Raw genomic sequence first — 18,186 nt, 5'->3', positions numbered from 1 at the left:
GCATGCACACACACACACACACACACACACACACACATACACACAGATGTGTCTTTTTCTTTCAGACTAATGTGTTGTTCCCAACTTCCAAATATCAGTTAATACACACACTATTGAATCTGATCCAGCTAGAAAATGCATCCTGGGTTGCTGTCTCCTCAAAAGAATTACCTAATTCTTTTTGTAGAAATCTGAGTGTAGAAACCTGAGCTACAGAGAATGATGTTGATGATGGGGATGGGGGTAGGAGAGTCATATCTATGGATAATCTCAATTTTCTAAATTTGTGAAAGCAGTAATTGAATGTCTTCTATATGCCAAGCATTGTGCTAAATGTTTTATAAGTATTGTTAACCACAACCATGTAAGATGGGTATGCAGTTGTCTCTTACTGACAGATGAGAAACTGCTAATAAGTGGCAAAAGTTGCAGCCTAGAAATTGGCTGAAATTGGAACTCAGTATTGTCTCATGCCACAGTTCTTACCCTGAACCACATTTCTATACTGCTTTTCACATATATGTACACATATACACAAATGTCCAGACAAATATCTGGAAGATGCCTAAATGTTAACAGCTACCTTAGTTGAAATAATTGATGACAGTATTGCTTTTATTTCAGTTTATTGCTATTTTCTAAATTCTAATATAGAAGCATGTACTATTTTTGTAGCAACCATAATACCACAAAGGCCTGGTTTTAAGCTAAGCTGAGTGTGGTTTTTAGCAGCCCTGTGTCTCATTGTTGGCTGGAGGAATCCTCTGTTTTAGATTAATGACCAGGTTCATTATGGATTCAACGTCTTCTGTTGGCTATCCCCAGGGGAATGTAATTATGGAGGCAGAGTAACGGATGACAAAGATAGGAGGCTCCTGTTATCCCTTCTGTCCACGTTCTACTGTAAGGAAATCGAGCAGGACCATTACTTTCTTGCTCCTGGAGACACTTACTACATCCCTCCTCATGGCTCCTACCAGGTAAGGGGCAGGAGGAGCTTGCCAGCCTCCATGTGGTTAGGGTTGCAGTTGTATCCAAGGAGGGCCCAGGGATAGCTTGGGGTTCCTGACTTGGGTCCATAAGCTATTTCAAATCTTTCAAAAAGCCTACAAGATAGACTGTATTACTATCTAGTGAATCCTAGGCATTTGGTAGACAAGATGTTTCAAAATATGGGGTCCATCTGGGGGGAAAAGGAAGGGATGGTTAAGATGAAGCTTTGCTGGTGAACAGGTTGGAAACTGCTACTTGAAAACAAAGGTTCAGAAGGTGGCACAGGGAGGGATAGAAAAACTGGATGGGAGAATGATAAATGGAAGAAGAAAACAAGAGATCTGAAGGATGAAAAGGGCTTGCTTTTATCGAGTACCTGTTATATACCAAGGCTTTATTCCTTCATAACCTCATTTATCTTCCCATTTGCAGATACGGAAACTGGGCTTTCGGGTGAATAGCTCAAGGTTACACAATTAGTTTAAGATGGAGCTAGGACCCAAATCCATTTCTGTCTGAATCCAAATCCAATTTTGTCCCCAAATCCAAGACTGCTGGTGGAGCAGGAAGGAAGTCAGCAGGGGAGATAACCCATCTACCTTCATATTCATACTCACTGTTCAGAAACCTGTAGGAAGGAAAGCTTGTGATGTCTCGGCCCTGGTGGTGTGTGCATGTGTGTGTGTGTGGCCTGTGCTACCAAAACAGTGTGATTTCTATGTGGGTCTGGTCTGGCCAAACTCTGGGTTATCTGTGGGACCCCAAGAACCTGAACTTACATTAACTGAAGATTTTCTTTCCAGTCGTATATCGACTATCTCAGGAACCTCCCTATCACAGCCCACCCAGAAGTGTTTGGCCTCCATGAGAACGCTGACATTACCAAAGACAACCAGGAAACCAACCAGCTATTTCAAGGGGTGCTCCTGACCCTCCCTAGGCAGTCAGGAGGGAGTGGCAAGTCCCCTCAGGTAACCAGGCTTGAATTCAATTTCCTAGGCAATCTTCCCTCTAGTGGGCATGCACGATTATGGGTGATGACCAAGAAGGAAGAAAAGTGGAGGCATGGCAGACCCCTGAGGAAAGGCATGGATGCTCTGGTCTTACTGTTGAGAGCCCTTAAATACTGAGCTGGTTTCTTAAAATGTCAGTCATTCCTATATAACCTTCATGATTCATTGTTATAGCCACATATCATCTATACTCCATTTACATAATATTTTAAACCAAATCTCTTTTGCTTAAAAACATTTTAAAAACCGCACATCAGGATCGTAAGTGAAAACAAATCCAGTACCATTTTGATAAAGTCATGACAGCCACAAAAAGAAAATGAAGGCTTAACATTATTAGGTTCTTCCAGCTGCTGCTGCTGAGGTCTTGCTGGCTCCTTGGGAAAAGAGGAGGATCAACAAGTGTTACAGAGCATTTAATTAGTGCTGACTTGACTTGAGACTTTCTCCTTGAAGGGAATGAAAAGAAAAAGGTGGCTAAAACTTGACAAGAGAGTGACTTTCTCACCATGTGATTCACTATTATTTCTCCAAGTCCTGGAGACACCTGGAATCATTTTGGGTGCCTCCTATGACTGTGAAGAAAGCTGAGCTCCAAAGAATTGATGCTTTTGAACTGTGGTGTTGGAGAAGACTCTTGAGAGTCCCTTGGACTGCAAGGAGATCCAACCAGTCCATTCTGAAGGAGATCAGTCGTGGGTGTTCTTTGGAAGGAATGCTAAAGCTGAAGCTCCAGTACTTTGGACACATCATGTGAAGATTTGACTCATCAGAAAAGACTCTGATGCTGGGAGGGATTGGAGGCAGGAGGAGAAGGGGATGACAGAGGATGAGATGGCTGGATGGCATCACTGACTCGATGGACGTGAGTTTGAGTGAACTTGGGGAGATGGTGATGGACAGGGAGGCCTGGCGTGCTGCGATTCATGGGGTCGCAAAGAGTTGGACACAACTGAGCGACTGAACTGAACTGAACTGATGATCTTTTCACTTGGTCTACAGATGAGGGCAAAATGAGCCGTACAAGATGTGACCCACTTCAAGGCACTCATAAACCCAGAAGCAGTGCCAGATCCAAAACCGTATCTCCTGACTCTGTCCTGTTCTCTCTTTTCCTTCTCTTCTTTTCTCCAACTTCTAAGCTACCCCATGTTCAACTTTTCTCAGCTGTGGATTTTGCATACCGTTGGCTTTGCATATCTGCAGGTTTTGCATCCTTGAGTTTGACCAAGATTGAAAATATTCAGAAAAAATTTCCAAAAAGTTCCAAAAAAGAAAAACTTGCATTTGCTTCACTTCAGCAGCTATTACATGATGTTTATATTGATTTACCACTATTTACATAGCATTTACATTGTTTTAGGTAATATAAGTAATTTATAAATGATTTAAAGTATGAAGGGAAGGAGAGGTATGTGTAGGCTATATGCAAATACTACACCATTTTACATAAAGGACTTGAGCATTTGTGGATTTTGGTCCTGCAACCTATTCCTAGTGGATTCCAAGGGATGATTGAATTTGGTTTCTTGATTTGGTTCATATCCCCATAAATGGTAATACATGTGAAGATAAAGCAGCCTGGTTTGTGTGTCTCAACTTAGGAAAGGAAATACCTCTCACAGTGGGAAGGGGGGAAGAAGTATATATTCCGGCTTCCCAGAATCACAGCATGGCAGGGCTGTGTGTCTCTCCCACATTCAGGTCTTACTCCTCCTCTTCCTACTCTTCCTCTAGGCCTTGTCCATTCCTTACTTGGCTAAATTCACTGGGCTATTCTTGCTCAATGCTGAGGAGTGATCTACTGCTTTCCCAGATGTCCATGTCACTGGCTCTGAGCAAAGTCCCATCTGTACCAGGAGCCCGTCTTAAGGAGCTGGCTATGAGAGCCTTGGGAGATTGTCTCCCAGGAGTGACCTTGAAGACTGAAGGAGTTCTGCAGGGTTCCGCACTTCCCTGAGGCTACCTGGCTGGCTGAGCAGGAATTCCCCACCCAACCTCAGGCCTTCACTCTGGCCCTGAGAACAGGACTCTCATTGTTTGGCATAGAGGCAATGTCCTCCCTAAGTCTAGGGCCAGCATGGGTAATCTCCGTACCTTCAAGGCAGAATTGGCTTCTGTAGGAGAGTTCTGAAGAAGGTCCTATAGACTAAGTTTAAAAAGACAAATGCTCACTGCTTTAGGTTTACCTGGACAAAGTCACAGCCCAGGGGCCTTGTTTCTCATTCACCTCTCTAATGCTTACACTTTAAGGAAGTGGTTGAGGAGCTGGCCCAGGACATACTCTCCAAGCTTCCCAATGAATTTGACTTAGAGTTGGTCATGAAGTTATACCCTGTGGTCTATGAAGAATCCATGAACACTGTCCTAAGGCAAGAGCTCATCAGATTCAACAGGTGAGCGGTATGGTCTTACTTGGATCCTGGGAGTTAGAGTGTGAGGGGAAGGATCTAATAGGCAGTAACTAGAAAGGACACTTGATAAAGGTTGCTGTGCAGAGTTGGTTTGCCCACATGCAAGAAGGCCTACAAATAGGGGCATCCCAGCATGTGTTCGGAGAAGGCAATGGCAACCCACTCCAGTACTGTTGCCTGGAAAATCCCATGGGCGGAGGAGCCTGGTAGGCTGCAGTCCATGGGGTCGTGAAGAGTCGGACACGACTAAGCGACTTCACTTTCACTTTTCCCTTTCATGCATTGGAGAAGGAAATGGCAACCCACTCATGTTCTTGCCTAGAGAATCCCAGGGATGGGGGAGCCTGGTGGGCTGCTGTCTATGGGGTCGCACAGAGTTGGACATGACTGAAGTGAATTAGCAGCAGCAGCATGTCTTGGTGCAGGGTTAAATCATTCCTTCTATTCATTTGCTCTTATTCATTCCTGTGACATCTGTAAAGTGGGGTTAAAACCAATAGGCTAATAGTGAAAGTAATCATTAAAGCCACTTTTATTGAGCCTTTATTACCAGATATGGCTCCAAGTACCACTCAAGCTTTTGCATTCCAATCACACAATAGTCTTTTTTTTTTTTAAGTTTTATATTTTTTTGAAGTATTTCTTTATTGTCCAGTAAGGTTGTTTAACACATGGCAATTTTTTAAAAAATAATTGGCATTTTACATATTATATTTTATTTTTTTAACCATTTATCATTTACTTATTATTATTATTATTTACTTTACAATACTATATTACATGTACTCCAGTGTTCATCGCAGCACTGTTTATAATAGTCAGGACATGGAAGCAACTTAGATGTCCATCAGTAAATGAATGGATAAGAAAGCTGTGATACATATACATAATAGAGTATTACTCAGCCATTAAAGAAAATACATTTGAATCAGTTCTAATGAAGTGGATGAAACTGGAGCTGATTATACAGAGTGAAGTAAGCCAGAAAGAAAAGCACTGATACAGTATACTAACGCATATATATGGAAGTTAGAAAGACGGTAATGATAACCCTGTATTCGCGAGAACAAAAGAGACACAGATGTATAGAACACAATAGTCTTTTAAAATATGCACAATTAGTAATCCCTCTAGGCTAACCACTTCAGTATTCTTGCCTTGATTACCCCATGAACAGTATGAAAAGGCAAAATGATAGGATACTGAAAGAGGAACTCCCTGGGTCAGTGGGGTGCCCAATATGCTACTGGAGATCAGTGGAGAAATAACTCCAGAAAGAATGAAGGGATGGAGCCAAAGCAAAAACAATACCCAGCCGGGGATGTGACTGGTGATAGAAGCAAGGTCTGATGCTGTAAAGAGCAATATTTCATAGGAACCTGGAATGTCAGGTCCATGAATCAAGGCAAATTGGAAGTGGTCAAACAAGAGATGGCAAGAGTGAACATCAACATTCTAGGAATCAGCAAACTAAAATGGACTGGAATCAGTGAATTTAACTCAGATGACCATTATATCTACTACTGGGGGCAGGAATCCCTTAGAAGAAATGGAGTAGCCATCATGGTCAACAAAAGAGTCCGAAATGCAGTACTTGGATGCAGTCTCAAAAATGACAGGATGATCTCTGTTCGTTTCCAGGGCAAACCATTCAATAATGGTTTGAATGGTTTTAATTCAACAGTAATCCAAGTCTATGCCCCAACCAGTAATGCTGAAGAAGCTGAAGGTGAACGGTTCTATGAAGACCTACAAGACCTTTTAGAACTAACACCCAAAAAAGATGTCCTTTTCATTATAGGGGACTGGAATGCAAAAGTAGGAAGTCAAGAAACACCTGGAGTAACAGGCAAATTTGGCCTTGGAATGCGGAATGAAGCAGGGCAAAGACTAATAGAGTTTTGCCAAGAAAATGTACTGGTCATAGCAAAAACCCTCTTCCAACAACACAAGAGAAGACTCTACACATGGACATCACCAGATGGTCAACACCAAAATCAGATTGATTATATTCTTTGCAGCCAAAGATGGAGAAGCTCTATACAGTCAACAAAAACAAGACCGGGAGCTGACTGTGGCTCATTTCAAGAACTCCTTATTACCAAATTCAGACTTAAATTGAAGAAAGTAGGGAAAACTGCTAGACCATTCAGGTATGACCTAAATCAAATCCCTTATGATTATACAGTGGAAGTGAGAAATAGATTTAAGGGCCTAGATCTGATAGATAGAGCGCCTGATGAACTATGGAATGAGGTTCGTGACATTGTACAGGAGACAGGAATCAAGACCATCCCCATGGAAAAAAAAAAAAAAGCAAAATGGCTGTCTGAGGAGGCCTTACAAATAGCTGTGAAAAGAAGAGAGGTGAAAAGCAAAGGAGAAAAGGAGAGATATAAGCATCTGAATGCAGAGTTCCAAAGAATAGCAAGAGGAGATAAGAAAGCCTTCTTTAGCGATCAGTGCAAAGAAATAGAGGAAAAGAACAGAATGGGAAAAACTAGAGATATCTTCAAGAAAATTAGAGATACCAAGGGAACTTTTCATGCCAAGATAGGCTCGATAAAGGACAGAAATGGTCTGGACCTAACAGAAGCAGAAGATATTAAGAAGAGGTGGCAAGAATGCACAGAAGAATTGTACAAAAAAGATCTTCATGACCCAGATAATCATGATGGTGTGATCACTCATCTAGAGCCAGACATCCTGCAATGTGAAGTCAAGTGGGGTTTAGAAAGCATCACTATGAACAAAGCTAGTGGAGGTGATGGAATTCCAGTGGAGCTATTTCAAATCCTGAAAGATGATGTTGTGAAAGTGCTGCACTCAATATTCCAGCAAATTTGGAAAACTCAGCAGTGGCCACAGGACTGGAAAAGGTCAGTTTTCATTCCAATCCTAAAGAAAGGCAATGCCAAAGAATGCTCAAACTACCGCACAATTGCACTCATCTCACATGCTAGTAAAGTAATGCTCAAAATTCTCCAAGCCAAGCTTCAGCAATACATGAACCATGAACTTCCTGATGTTCAAGCTGGATTTAGAAAAGGCAGAGGAACCAGACATCAAATTCCCAACATCCACTGGATCATGGAAAAAGCAAGAGAGTTCCAGAAAAACATCTATTTCTGCTTTATTGACTATGCCAAAGCCTTTGACTATGTGGATCACAATAAACTGTGGAAAATTCTGAAAGAGATGGGAATACCAGACCACCTGACCTGCCTCTTGAGAAATCTGTATGCAGGTCAGGAAGCAACAGTTAGAACTGGACATGGAACAGCAGACTGGTTTCAAATAGGAAAAGGAGGATGTCAAGGCTGTATATTGTCACCCTGCTTATTTAACTTCTATGCAGAGAACATCATGAGAAATGCTGGACTGGAAGAAACACAAGCTGGAATCAAGATTGCCGGGAGAAATATCAATAACCTCAGATATGCAGATGACACCACCCTTATGGCAGAAAGTGAAGAGGAGCTAGAAAGCCTCTTGATGAAAGTGAAAGAGGAGAGTGAAAAAGTTGGCCTAAAGCTCAACATTCAGAAAATGAAGATCATGGCATCTGGTCCCATCACTTCATGGGAAATAGATGGGGAAACAGTGTCACACTTTGTTTTGGCGGGCTCCAAAATCACTGCAGATGGTGACTGCAGCCATGAAATTAAAAGACGCTTACTCCTTGGAAGGAAAGTTATGACCAACCTAGATAGCATATTCAAAAGCAGAGATATTACTTTGCCGACTAAGGTCTGTCTAGTCAAGGCTGTGGTTTTTCCTGTGGTCATGTATGGATGTGAGAGTTGGACCGTGAAGAAGGCTGAGTGCCACAGAATTGATGCTTTTGAACTGTGGTGTTGGAGAAGACTCTTGAGAGTCCCTTGCAGTGCAAGGAGATCCAACCAGTCCATTCTGAAGGAGATCAGCCCTGGGATTTCTTTGGAAGGACTGATGCTATAGCTGAAACTCCAGTACTTTGGCCACTTCATGCGAAGAGTTGACTCATTGTTAAAGACTCTGATGCTAGGAGGGATTGGGGGCAGGAGAAGAAGGGGACGACAGAGGATGAGATGGCTGCATGGCATCACTGACTCGATGGATGTGAGTCTGGGTGAACTCCGGGAGTTGTTGATGGACAGGGAGGCCTGGCGTGCTGTGATTCATGGGGCTGCAAAAAGTCGGACAGAACTGAGCGGCTGAACTGAACTACCATTGTTTTACAGATGAAAAAAGTGAGACCCAGAAAGGTTAAGTAATTTGTTCAAGGTCACACAATGATTCAATGACCTAACTGAGTTTGAACTCAGACTCATCCCAAACCCATGCACTTAGCCAGTATGTGAAATGAGGGTGAACTTATATAAAGGATGGGGAGTTCAACCCAATGCTTCTACTCAAGGGCAAGGAACAGCTATTATAAGATGGCATGGGGCTAAGGGTCTCTGGCCTTCTATTCTAGTTCCCCCTCACTTCTCCTCCAGAGCACAGAGCCCAGTGGGATCACCTTAATTTGATTTCTAGATAGTCAAAACTGAAAGCATTCCAAAACACCATTTAGGAGAGATGAGAACTCATCTCTTCCACCTTCAAGTCAAGGTTCTTGCTGCTCCACATACTCTATTTTTTTTTTATTTTTTAATTAATATTTTATTCTCATTGTTTTCCTCTGATTTCATTCATTTATTACAAACCCTTGTGTCAAGGGTTGACTTTTAATAGATTGCAGTGAGGGAGCTGCTCTGCTATGTAATAAACCCAGAACCAGAACCAGGTCATCCGGGGAATGGTTTAGCACCAGGTTCCCCAAGAACAGTGTGGTGGGGCGAGGGGGCACCCGCCTTTCCAGCCATGCCCCGTATCCCAGGACGAAAGGCTCTCTGCACCAGACCCCAGTCCTGATGCACAGCAGGGCGCACCACACCATGCCCCCAGGCATGCTGCTGGCAGCCCGCTGGCAGGGACGGTGGGGGACCAGCTATCCGAGGACAGCTGATGCTCCCATGGCGCTGCCATATCCTTCCACCTCGGCGAGATTCTGACTTAGAGGGATTCAGTCATAATCCCATAGATGGTAACTTCGCCCCATTGGCTCCTCAACCAAGCACATACACCAAATGTCTGAACCTGTGACCTCAGACTCTAAATGATGCGGTCTCCGTTTTTGCTCAATGGTCATTGCTCAGTTATAGGGACAGCCCTGACTCTGAAAGGCAAGAGAACTGGAAGAATTTCATCTAAGAATTGATTGACCCTCTTAGTTTTAGTGTTACTCTCTAGAGTCAGTAGTCAGTTGCCCATATGGGTGACCAAGCAAAATACAGAGTGTGAGTCAAGGTTGCTGACTACTTGAGTCAATACCTTGGTATGATAGGACGCAGCCCTCATTCATCCGGACACCAGGCCAATGACTTTCCTCCTCTGCCACTCATTTGCCCCTAAGGTCATTGGAGCTCTTGGTGATTACAGTCACCTTCACTAGCCTTTGGGCTTTCCTAGTAGCTCAGTTGGTAAAGAATCTGCCTGCAATGCAGGAGACCCCACTTCAATTCCTGGGTCAGGAAGATCCACTGGAGAAGGGATAGGCTTACCTTCTCCAGTATTCTTGGGCTTCCCTGGTGGCTCAGCTGGTAAAGAATCCACCTGCAATGCAGGAGACCTGGGTTTGATCCCTGGGTTGGGAAGATCCCTTGGAGAAGGGAACAGGCTACCCACTCCAGTATTCTGGCCTGGAGAATTCCATGGACTGTGCTGTCCATGGGGTTGCAAAGACTCAGACACAACTGAGTGACTTTCACTAGCCTCTACCACTGGCCATTATAATATAAGAGAAGAGGGTAACAGCACTTATATTTCAGTGGTGCTCAGGATTAATTACATTGGACAATATTGCAACATACCTTCCCATTACCCTCTTTTCTTTTTTTTCCCACCTCTTCACCTAGTGGTATGAGAAGCCCAGAATGACAGTTCAGCTTCCAGTTCAGGGGAACTATTATTGCATCTTCTAGGGCAAACTTTCCTCCTTGAGTACTAAAAATCTTGAAACCAGCAGAGCTCATAGTTGCAAGAATAGCAATAGAACTTTTGCAAGTAGCTCTTTAGGTGTAATAGAGGTCTGTGGTATAAGCTCTCAGAGGGTAGTTTTGCTCTTAACCCCTCAGCCAAGTATATACACCAATAACGTGTTTGAACCTTAAATTCCTCTTAATATAAATGTTTAATGGTTACACATTCAGCAATCTGTTTAAGTTTAAGCATTCTCATGTCCATTTGGCTAGGATTCCATAAATCTTTGGACATGACAAGCTCTCTCTGGTAGCAGATTCTTTGGCACTCTCAGGTCCCCCTGGACTTGGTGAGTCCCCATAATAGAGGCCAGAGACAAAGGCAGATGATCTTAGAATCTTTTAGGCTGCCCTTCAGCTGCCTTTTCTCAGGTAGGCATGAACGTCATAGTCTATAAAAAGAATTTTGTTTTTAAAACAAAGAAGCCTTAAAACTGCATTACCCTTTGACCCAGAAGTTCTACTTTTACTAAGAATAACATTATAAGTCTCTGCAAAGTTTGATATAGATGGATGTCCCTGCTGCTGCTAAGTCGCTTCAGTCGTGTCCAACTCTGTGTGACCCAAAGACGGCAGCCCACCAGGCTCCCCCGTCCCGGGGATTCTCCAGGCAAGAACACTGGAGTGGGTTGCCATTTCCTTCTCCAATGCATGAAAGTGAAAAGTGAAAGTGAAGTCGCTCAGTTGTGTCCAACTCTTTGCAACCCCATGGACTGCAGCCTACCAGGCTCCTCCATCCATGGGGGTTTCTAGGCAAGAGCACTGGAGTGGGTTGCCATTGCCTTCTAGTAATATTATTTACAGTAACAACAATCTAGAAATAATATGTTTCAGCAAGAGGAATAATTAGATAAAATGGAACACCTTGCAGTCATTAAAAAGGATGATTTTAGGTAGGTCTCTATTGAATAGGAAAAATGTTCCCTTTATGCTGAGAGAAAAACAAATTACATATATATATATAAAATCCCATTAAAAATAATTTGTGTTTACATATAGAAAAATCTAGAAAGATATACATCAGAGTTATCTTTAGGTGGTGAGATAATGGGTGATTTAATTTTTTCTCATCTTTACAATTCTTCTCTCATGAATGTATATTATCTGACTTTTTAAAGGGAGGAAAAGTAAAAGGAGACTTGGAGTTAGTGCACTTGGGGTAGAATGAGGTCAATGGAGAGCCAGGCTGAGTCTTCTCCTTTGTTCTTGCAGATTGACAGAAGTGGTTCACAGAAGCCTCATCGATCTTGGCCGAGCAATTAAAGGGCAGGTTCTGATGTCCTCGGAGCTGGAGGATGTCTTCAGTAGCATGCTTGTGGGTAAAGTGCCAGCCATGTGGATGGCAAAGTCCTACCCATCACTGAAGCCCCTGGGAGGCTATGTGGCTGACCTGCTAGCCCGCCTGGCCTTCTTCCAGGTACCTCGGAATCAGGATAACTGGGCACCTGGGATTCTCATTCAGGTGGAGAGGACATTCTGAAATGACAGGTTAGAGGTGGAAGGGGGTAGGGTAGCCACAGAGCATCCTGGATTGAGCACCTACTGGAAACTCTTACTAGGGTTGAGGACAGGAGGGAGACTTTCAAAGTCCTTGAAAAGTTTATAGCCTATAAAGGCAGGAGTAGGAATGAGAGTAAATGCCACAAACTGGTGTCTCATGGGCTACATACAGCTCATGGGCTAATAGATAGATTTCGTTTGGCTACCTGGTGATTTAAAAATCTGAGGGGTTCCCTGGTGGCTCAGTGGTAAAGAATCTGCCTGTCAATGAAGGAGACAGTGGATCAATCCCTGATCCAGGAAGATCCCACATGCAGTTGGAGCAACTAAACCGATTCACCACAACTACTGAGCCTGAGCTCTAGAGCCTGGGAGCCACAACTATGGACCCCATGTGCCACAACTACTGAAGGCCAAGCACCCTAGAGCCTGTGCTCCTCAACTAGAGAGTAGCACCTGCTTGCTGCAACTAGAGGAAAGTTTGTGCAGCAGTGAAAATAAATACAATTTTTAAAATATTTAAAAAATTAAACTTTGAGCTAGCATATAAATACTGGATTATTACACATAAAAATACAGATGTTTTTCTTGCAAAAAAAGGAAGACCTGAATCAATGGACCTGCATACCTGCATGGCAACCACTGCTGGAACTGAGTAGCTGTTGCTTAGACAAGACATATATTCTCTACTGCTATAGTCCCTCCTACTCTCTACTGTATCCCTGACACCAGCTTGCACCAGTGCTTTTTACTTCAAACTGGGAAAATATAAGATAAAGGAAAATAGAAGATAAGACTACAAAGTCTGCCTGTTTCCAGAAAAACGAGAAAAAGCCTATTTCTTTATGGGACTCATTTTTATTATTGCCTTTGAACTATCTTTGATGTATTATTGATTTTGCATTTTTATTTCTGTGGTTCTCTAGGAATGGATTGACAATGGGCCTCCTGTGGTCTTTTGGATCTCTGGATTCTACTTTACACAGTCTTTTTTGACAGGAGTCTCTCAGAATTATGCTCGGAAATACACCATCCCCATTGACCACATTGGATTTGAGTTTGAGGTAGGGGCATTTTAGGGTACAACAGCTCAAAGGGGCAACCAGAGAAAGCAGTGTTGTCCATTTCCTTGAGTCCAAACATTTAGATGTTAAGGTTCAAATACTTCTGAGATGATAAAATGAAGTATTTAGCATGACTTAAAGTAGCTCCAAGGAGAAGGAAATGGCAACTCACTCCAGTATTTTTGCCTGGAGAATCCCAGAGATGGAGGAGCCTGGTGGTCTGCCGTCTAAGGGGTCGCACAGAGTCTGACACAACTGAAGTGACTTAGCAGCAGTAGCAGCAGCAGCAGCGAAGTAGCTCCAAAGTTATCCCCAACAGAACCAGAGGATTCCCAATGCTTTGTCTCTTGTGTATATAAAAAAGGAATCTTTCCAGAGGAAAACTCTGCCACAGTTGTACCAAAAACAACTGTGAAACAACAAATATGAAAGCATATTCCATACTGTCTATTCAACATGGTGAACTTTTCATTTGGAAGGATATTAAAGGTCTTGTGTAGGGCTTTGCTTAAAGTCAAAGGATGCCAATAGTCAAGAATCACCCAATCTATGTTTGGAGAGAAAGGAGTAAGACAGACTTTAATAAAGCATTGTAGAATTTTAAATTTTATGGAAAGATCCTTTGAGATCATCTCATCCAGACATCACAAACTAATTGCCTTAGATATTAGTTTAGTTTATAAATGAACTTGACTGGCCTTTGTTGTTGTTGTTCAGTCACTCAGTTGTGTCTGACTCTTAGGGACCTCATGGATGCACACCAGGCTTCCCTGTCCTTCACCACCTCCCAGAGCTTGCTCAAACTCATGTCCATTAAGTCAGTGATACCATCCAACCATCTCGTCCTCTGTCGTCCCCTTCTCCTCCTGCCTTCAATCTTTCCCACCATCAGGGTCTTCTGTAATGAGTCTGCTCTTTGTATCAGGTAGCCAAAGTATTGGAGCTTCAGCATCAGTCCTTCCATTGAATATTCAGGGTTAATTTCCTTTAGGATTCACTGATTTGATCTCCTTGCAGTCCAAAGGAGTCTCAAGAGTCTTCTCCAACACCACACTTCAAAAGCATCAGTTCTTTGGTGCTCAGGCTTCTTTATAGTCCAACTCTCACATCCATGTGTGAATAGTGGAAACACCATAGCTTTGACTATATGGACCTTTGTTGGAAAGGTAGTGTCTCTGCTTTTTAATATGCTGTTTAGGTTTGTCAAATCTTTCTTCCAAAGAGCAAGCGTCTTTTAATTTCATGGCTGCTGTCACCATCTGCAGTGAGTTTGGAGCCAAAGAAAATAAAGTCTGTTACTGTTTCCATTGTTTCCCCAACTATTTGCCATGAAGTGATAGGACCAAATGCCATGATCTTACTTTTTTGAATACTGAATTTTAAGCCAGCTTTTTCACTCTCCTCTTTCACCTTCATCAAGAGGCTCTTCAGTTCCTCTTTGCTTTCTACCATAAGGGTGGTATCATCTGCATATCTGAGGTTATTGATATTTCTCCTGGCAATCTTGATTCCAGCTTGTGCTCCATCCAGCCCAGCATTTCGCATGATGAACTCTGCATATATGTTAAATAAGCAGGGTGACAATACACAATCTTGACATATTCCTTTCCCAATTTTTGAACCAGTTTGTTGTTCCATGTCTGGGTCTAACTGTTCCTTCTTGACCTGCATAGGTTTCTCAGGAAGCAGGTAGGGGGTCTGGCATTATCATCTCTTTAAGAATTTTCCACTGTTCCTATGCAATATTGTTCCTTACAGCATCAAATTTTACTTTGAACACCAGACACATGCACAACTGGGCATTTTTTCCACTTTGCCTCAAACTCTTCACTCCTTATGGAGCTGTTTCTCTGATCTTCTTCAGTAGCATATTGGGCACCTACCGACCTGGGGATTTCATCTTTCAGTGTTATATCTTTTTGTCTTTTCATATACTTATGGTGTTTGAAAGGTTGTGGCTGTGAGCCATGTGTTACCCCGGGATTCATGACATTGGAGAGGATTTCAGTCCGGGGCCAGAGACAAGTCTTGACTAGTCGGAGCTTTTTGTGTGGCTAAGTTTTTTTAAAAGTATAATAGAGATAGGGAAAGCTTCTGATATAGACATCAGAAGAGGACAGAGAGAGTACCCGCTTGCTAGTTTTTAGCAAGGCATTTTACGTCTGTTAGCAATTTTCTAATCAGAAGAGAGACACCTCCAGTCTAAGGGAGTTTCACCAGGCCCCTCTCCCACAATATACATTTTGAGATAGAATGGCACAAGGTGTGTCATCCCCCAGCCATAAACTAATTGACATGAATACTGGTTTGTTGAGTCATTATCAGCCCAAGCTTTGGAAAAAAAAAAAGTCTTAGGTGGAACCAATTTGAAGAAAGGCAAATTCTAAAGCAAACACATAGTTTCATTAACATAGCTTAAGAAAAACATTTCCATAATAAAGCAGCACTGGTTAGCTCAAGGTCTGAGAAAAGTTCAGTTCAGGCAGAACCAGGTGTTGTCAACAGAGAAGGGAAAAAAGTCTGCCACTTGCAATTTATTTTCTCCTACAGCTTGGGGACCTCTTACCGAGGCTGTTAACACCCTCAGGTTCTCAAGGCAAGAATACTGAAGTGGTTTACCATTCCCTTCTCCAGAACTCTCCACCATGACCCATCCGTCTTGGGTGGCCCTACATGGCATGGCTCATAGTTTCATTGAGTTAGACAAGGCTGTGGTCCATGTGATCAGTTTGGCTAGTTTTCTGTGACTGTGGTTTTCATTCTGTCTGCCCTCTGATGAATGAGGATAACAGGCTTGTGGACGCTTCCTAATGGGAGGGGCTGGCTGTGGAGAAAACTGGGTCTTGCTTTGGTAGGTGGGGCCATGCTCAGTAAATCTTTAATTTTCTGCTAATGGGGTAGGGGGGGTGGTGGTGGCGGGGACAACACAGTGTGTTCCCTCCCTGTGGTTTGGCCTGAGGCCACACTATGGTAGAGGTAATGGCGGTAATGGTGACCTCCTTCAAAAGTACTTACTGCCAGCACACCAGAGCTCCCAGGACTGTTGTAGTCGGTGCCCCTGACCTCATGGCAGGCCACTGTCAACCCACGCCTCCACCGGAGACTCCTGGACACTCACAGGCATGTTTGGCTCAGTCTCTTGTGGGGTAGTTGCCCCTTTCTCCTGCGTCCTGCTGCACACAAGCTTTTGTTTGTGCCCTCCAAGTGTTTGTTTCCCCAGTCCTGTGGAATTTCTGTAATCAAATCCCACTGGCCTACAAAGTCGAATTCCTGGGGGTCCTCGGTCCTTTTGCTGGATCCCCAGATTGGGAAATCTGTTGTGGGCCCTAGAACTTTTGCAACAGTGTGAGAACTTCTTTGGTATAAGTGTTCTCCAGTTTGTGGGTCGTCTGCTTGATGGCTCTATAGTGGAGCTAATGGCAACCTCCTCCAAAAGGACTTATGTCACATACCATGCCTCCCAGGTCTGCTGCTGCCAGAGGCCCTGTCCCCACAGCAGGCCACTGCTGACCTGTGCCTCCGCAGGAGAACACTCAAACACTCAAAGGCAGGTCTGGCTATCTCTTGTGGGGGTCACTGCTCCTTTCCCTTGGTCCTGGTGTGCACAAGGTTGTTTGTGCCCTCCAAGCATCTCTGGCAGGTCTGAGGTTTGATTCTAAATGCGATTTTGCCCTTTCTACCATCTTGTCAGGGCCTCTCCTTTGCCCTTGGATGCGGCTTTTTTTTTTGTTTGTTTGTTTTTGGGTGGGGGGGGGATACTACATTCTCCTGTCAATGGTTGTTCAGCAGCTAGTTATGGTTTTCGTGTTCTCACAAGAGAAGATGAGCACACGTCCTTCTACTCCGCAATCTTAAAGAAGTTTATCAGCTCCGAATCTAAGCAATGGTATGCTAGGGCTGGCTCATACTAACTCACAAGAGCCAGTTACAGGTGGTTGTTAAATAATGGATATGCTGAATTATTGATCATGGTGGGGCTCTTTACACCACAGAAATTGACAGAAACTATAAATCAAAGTTTTACTTCTTCTACTAGAGAACTATTTTACCAGCATGCAGCTGAATCTAACCCCTCACTTTACAGATCCATATTCAGAAAGGGGAAAGATTATACAAGGCCACTAAGGTAGGTAATAGTTAAATGTGGCTTCCTGGTTCTTGCTGACTGGAAATCAAACATGGCCCATGTAGCATGTAGGAACATTATCAGAGAAGTCTCAGTGTCCTGGGAGACAGACAGTAAAGCCAGTTTTTACCTTTTCAGTCTCTTAATGCTGCCTCATTTAGGAAAATGGCAGGTAGCAATGGAACTCACAGCTTCCTGTCTTTCAGGTAACCACACAAGAAACAGTCATGGAGAGTAACCCAGAAGATGGGGCCTACATAAAAGGACTCTTCTTAGAAGGTGCCCGTTGGGACAGGAAAAAGATGCAGATCGGGGAGTCTTTCCCCAAAATCCTCTATGATCCATTGCCCATCATTTGGCTGAAACCTGGGGAAAGTGCAATGTTTCTGCATCAGAACATTTATGTGTGTCCAGTCTACAAAACAAGTGCCCGGAGAGGTACCCTCTCCACAACAGGGCACTCCACCAACTATGTCCTATCCATTGAACTCCCAACTGACAGGCCTCAGAAGCACTGGATAAACCGAGGAGTTGCCTCTCTGTGCCAGCTAGATAATTGATGGCATGTGTCTCAACAGAGAAAATAAAAAATAAAAAGAGTATCATTCTTGACTGAAATATAGCTTTCCTTTCTTGAGAGTCACATGGTATGATGATGATCACCAGGGAAGCCCCAATGATGATGACAATTATATTAATAGAGCACTTGCTATGATCTAGGTATTTTAGAACACTCCTATAAAGTAGGTTGTTATCCTTACTTTATGGGTGCAGAAACCAAGATATAGAGAAAGTAATATTCTCCAAGTCAGGTAGTTACTAAAATAGTGGAGCCTAGTTTTGAATATAGGTAATAGGATTCTTCAGCCTAGACCTTGAGTCACTAAGGTCCCTGGCTAAGCTCCTTGATTTTTTTTTTCCTATTATTTTGCCATAACTGTCATTGAATTTTAATTGCTTCTCTATTAGTCTGTTAGATAGTATCACCAACTCAATGGACATGAATTTGAT

The 18,186-nt window shown here is 43.1% G+C and overlaps 1 protein-coding gene and 1 long non-coding RNA gene across 3 annotated transcripts in view; one reads left to right on the top strand and one right to left on the bottom strand.

Moving 5' to 3' along the window:
* The window catches only part of DNAH3 (dynein axonemal heavy chain 3), a 249,628-nt gene extending 231,840 nt beyond the window's left edge, over positions 1-17,788 (top strand). Inside the window, exons 57-62 of one of the 2 annotated variants that reach the window (XM_040257140.1) lie at positions 826-980; positions 1,797-1,964; positions 4,260-4,402; positions 11,698-11,902; positions 12,912-13,049; positions 17,382-17,788. In XM_040257140.1, the coding sequence (XP_040113074.1) occupies positions 826-980; positions 1,797-1,964; positions 4,260-4,402; positions 11,698-11,902; positions 12,912-13,049; positions 17,382-17,735 (1,163 nt within the window). In that variant the 3' untranslated portion in view covers positions 17,736-17,788. The remainder of the gene's footprint in view (positions 1-825; positions 981-1,796; positions 1,965-4,259; positions 4,403-11,697; positions 11,903-12,911; positions 13,050-17,381) is intronic. The other variant, XM_040257147.1, reaches the window with a different exon arrangement.
* Positions 9,459-13,897, bottom strand: LOC120875673. Its single transcript, XR_005724012.1, has 3 exons — positions 13,886-13,897; positions 11,931-11,938; positions 9,459-9,544 (listed from the first exon to the last, which is right to left on the bottom strand). It is a non-coding gene; the product is annotated as an uncharacterized LOC120875673 (long non-coding RNA).
* Positions 17,789-18,186: the final 398 nt, after the last annotated feature.

This window comes from Oryx dammah, unplaced genomic scaffold (genome assembly GCF_014754425.2).
Source record: "Oryx dammah isolate SB20612 unplaced genomic scaffold, SCBI_Odam_1.1 HiC_scaffold_2, whole genome shotgun sequence".
NCBI lineage: Eukaryota > Metazoa > Chordata > Mammalia > Artiodactyla > Bovidae > Oryx > Oryx dammah.
This window is presented reverse-complemented; position numbering and strand designations above follow the sequence as displayed.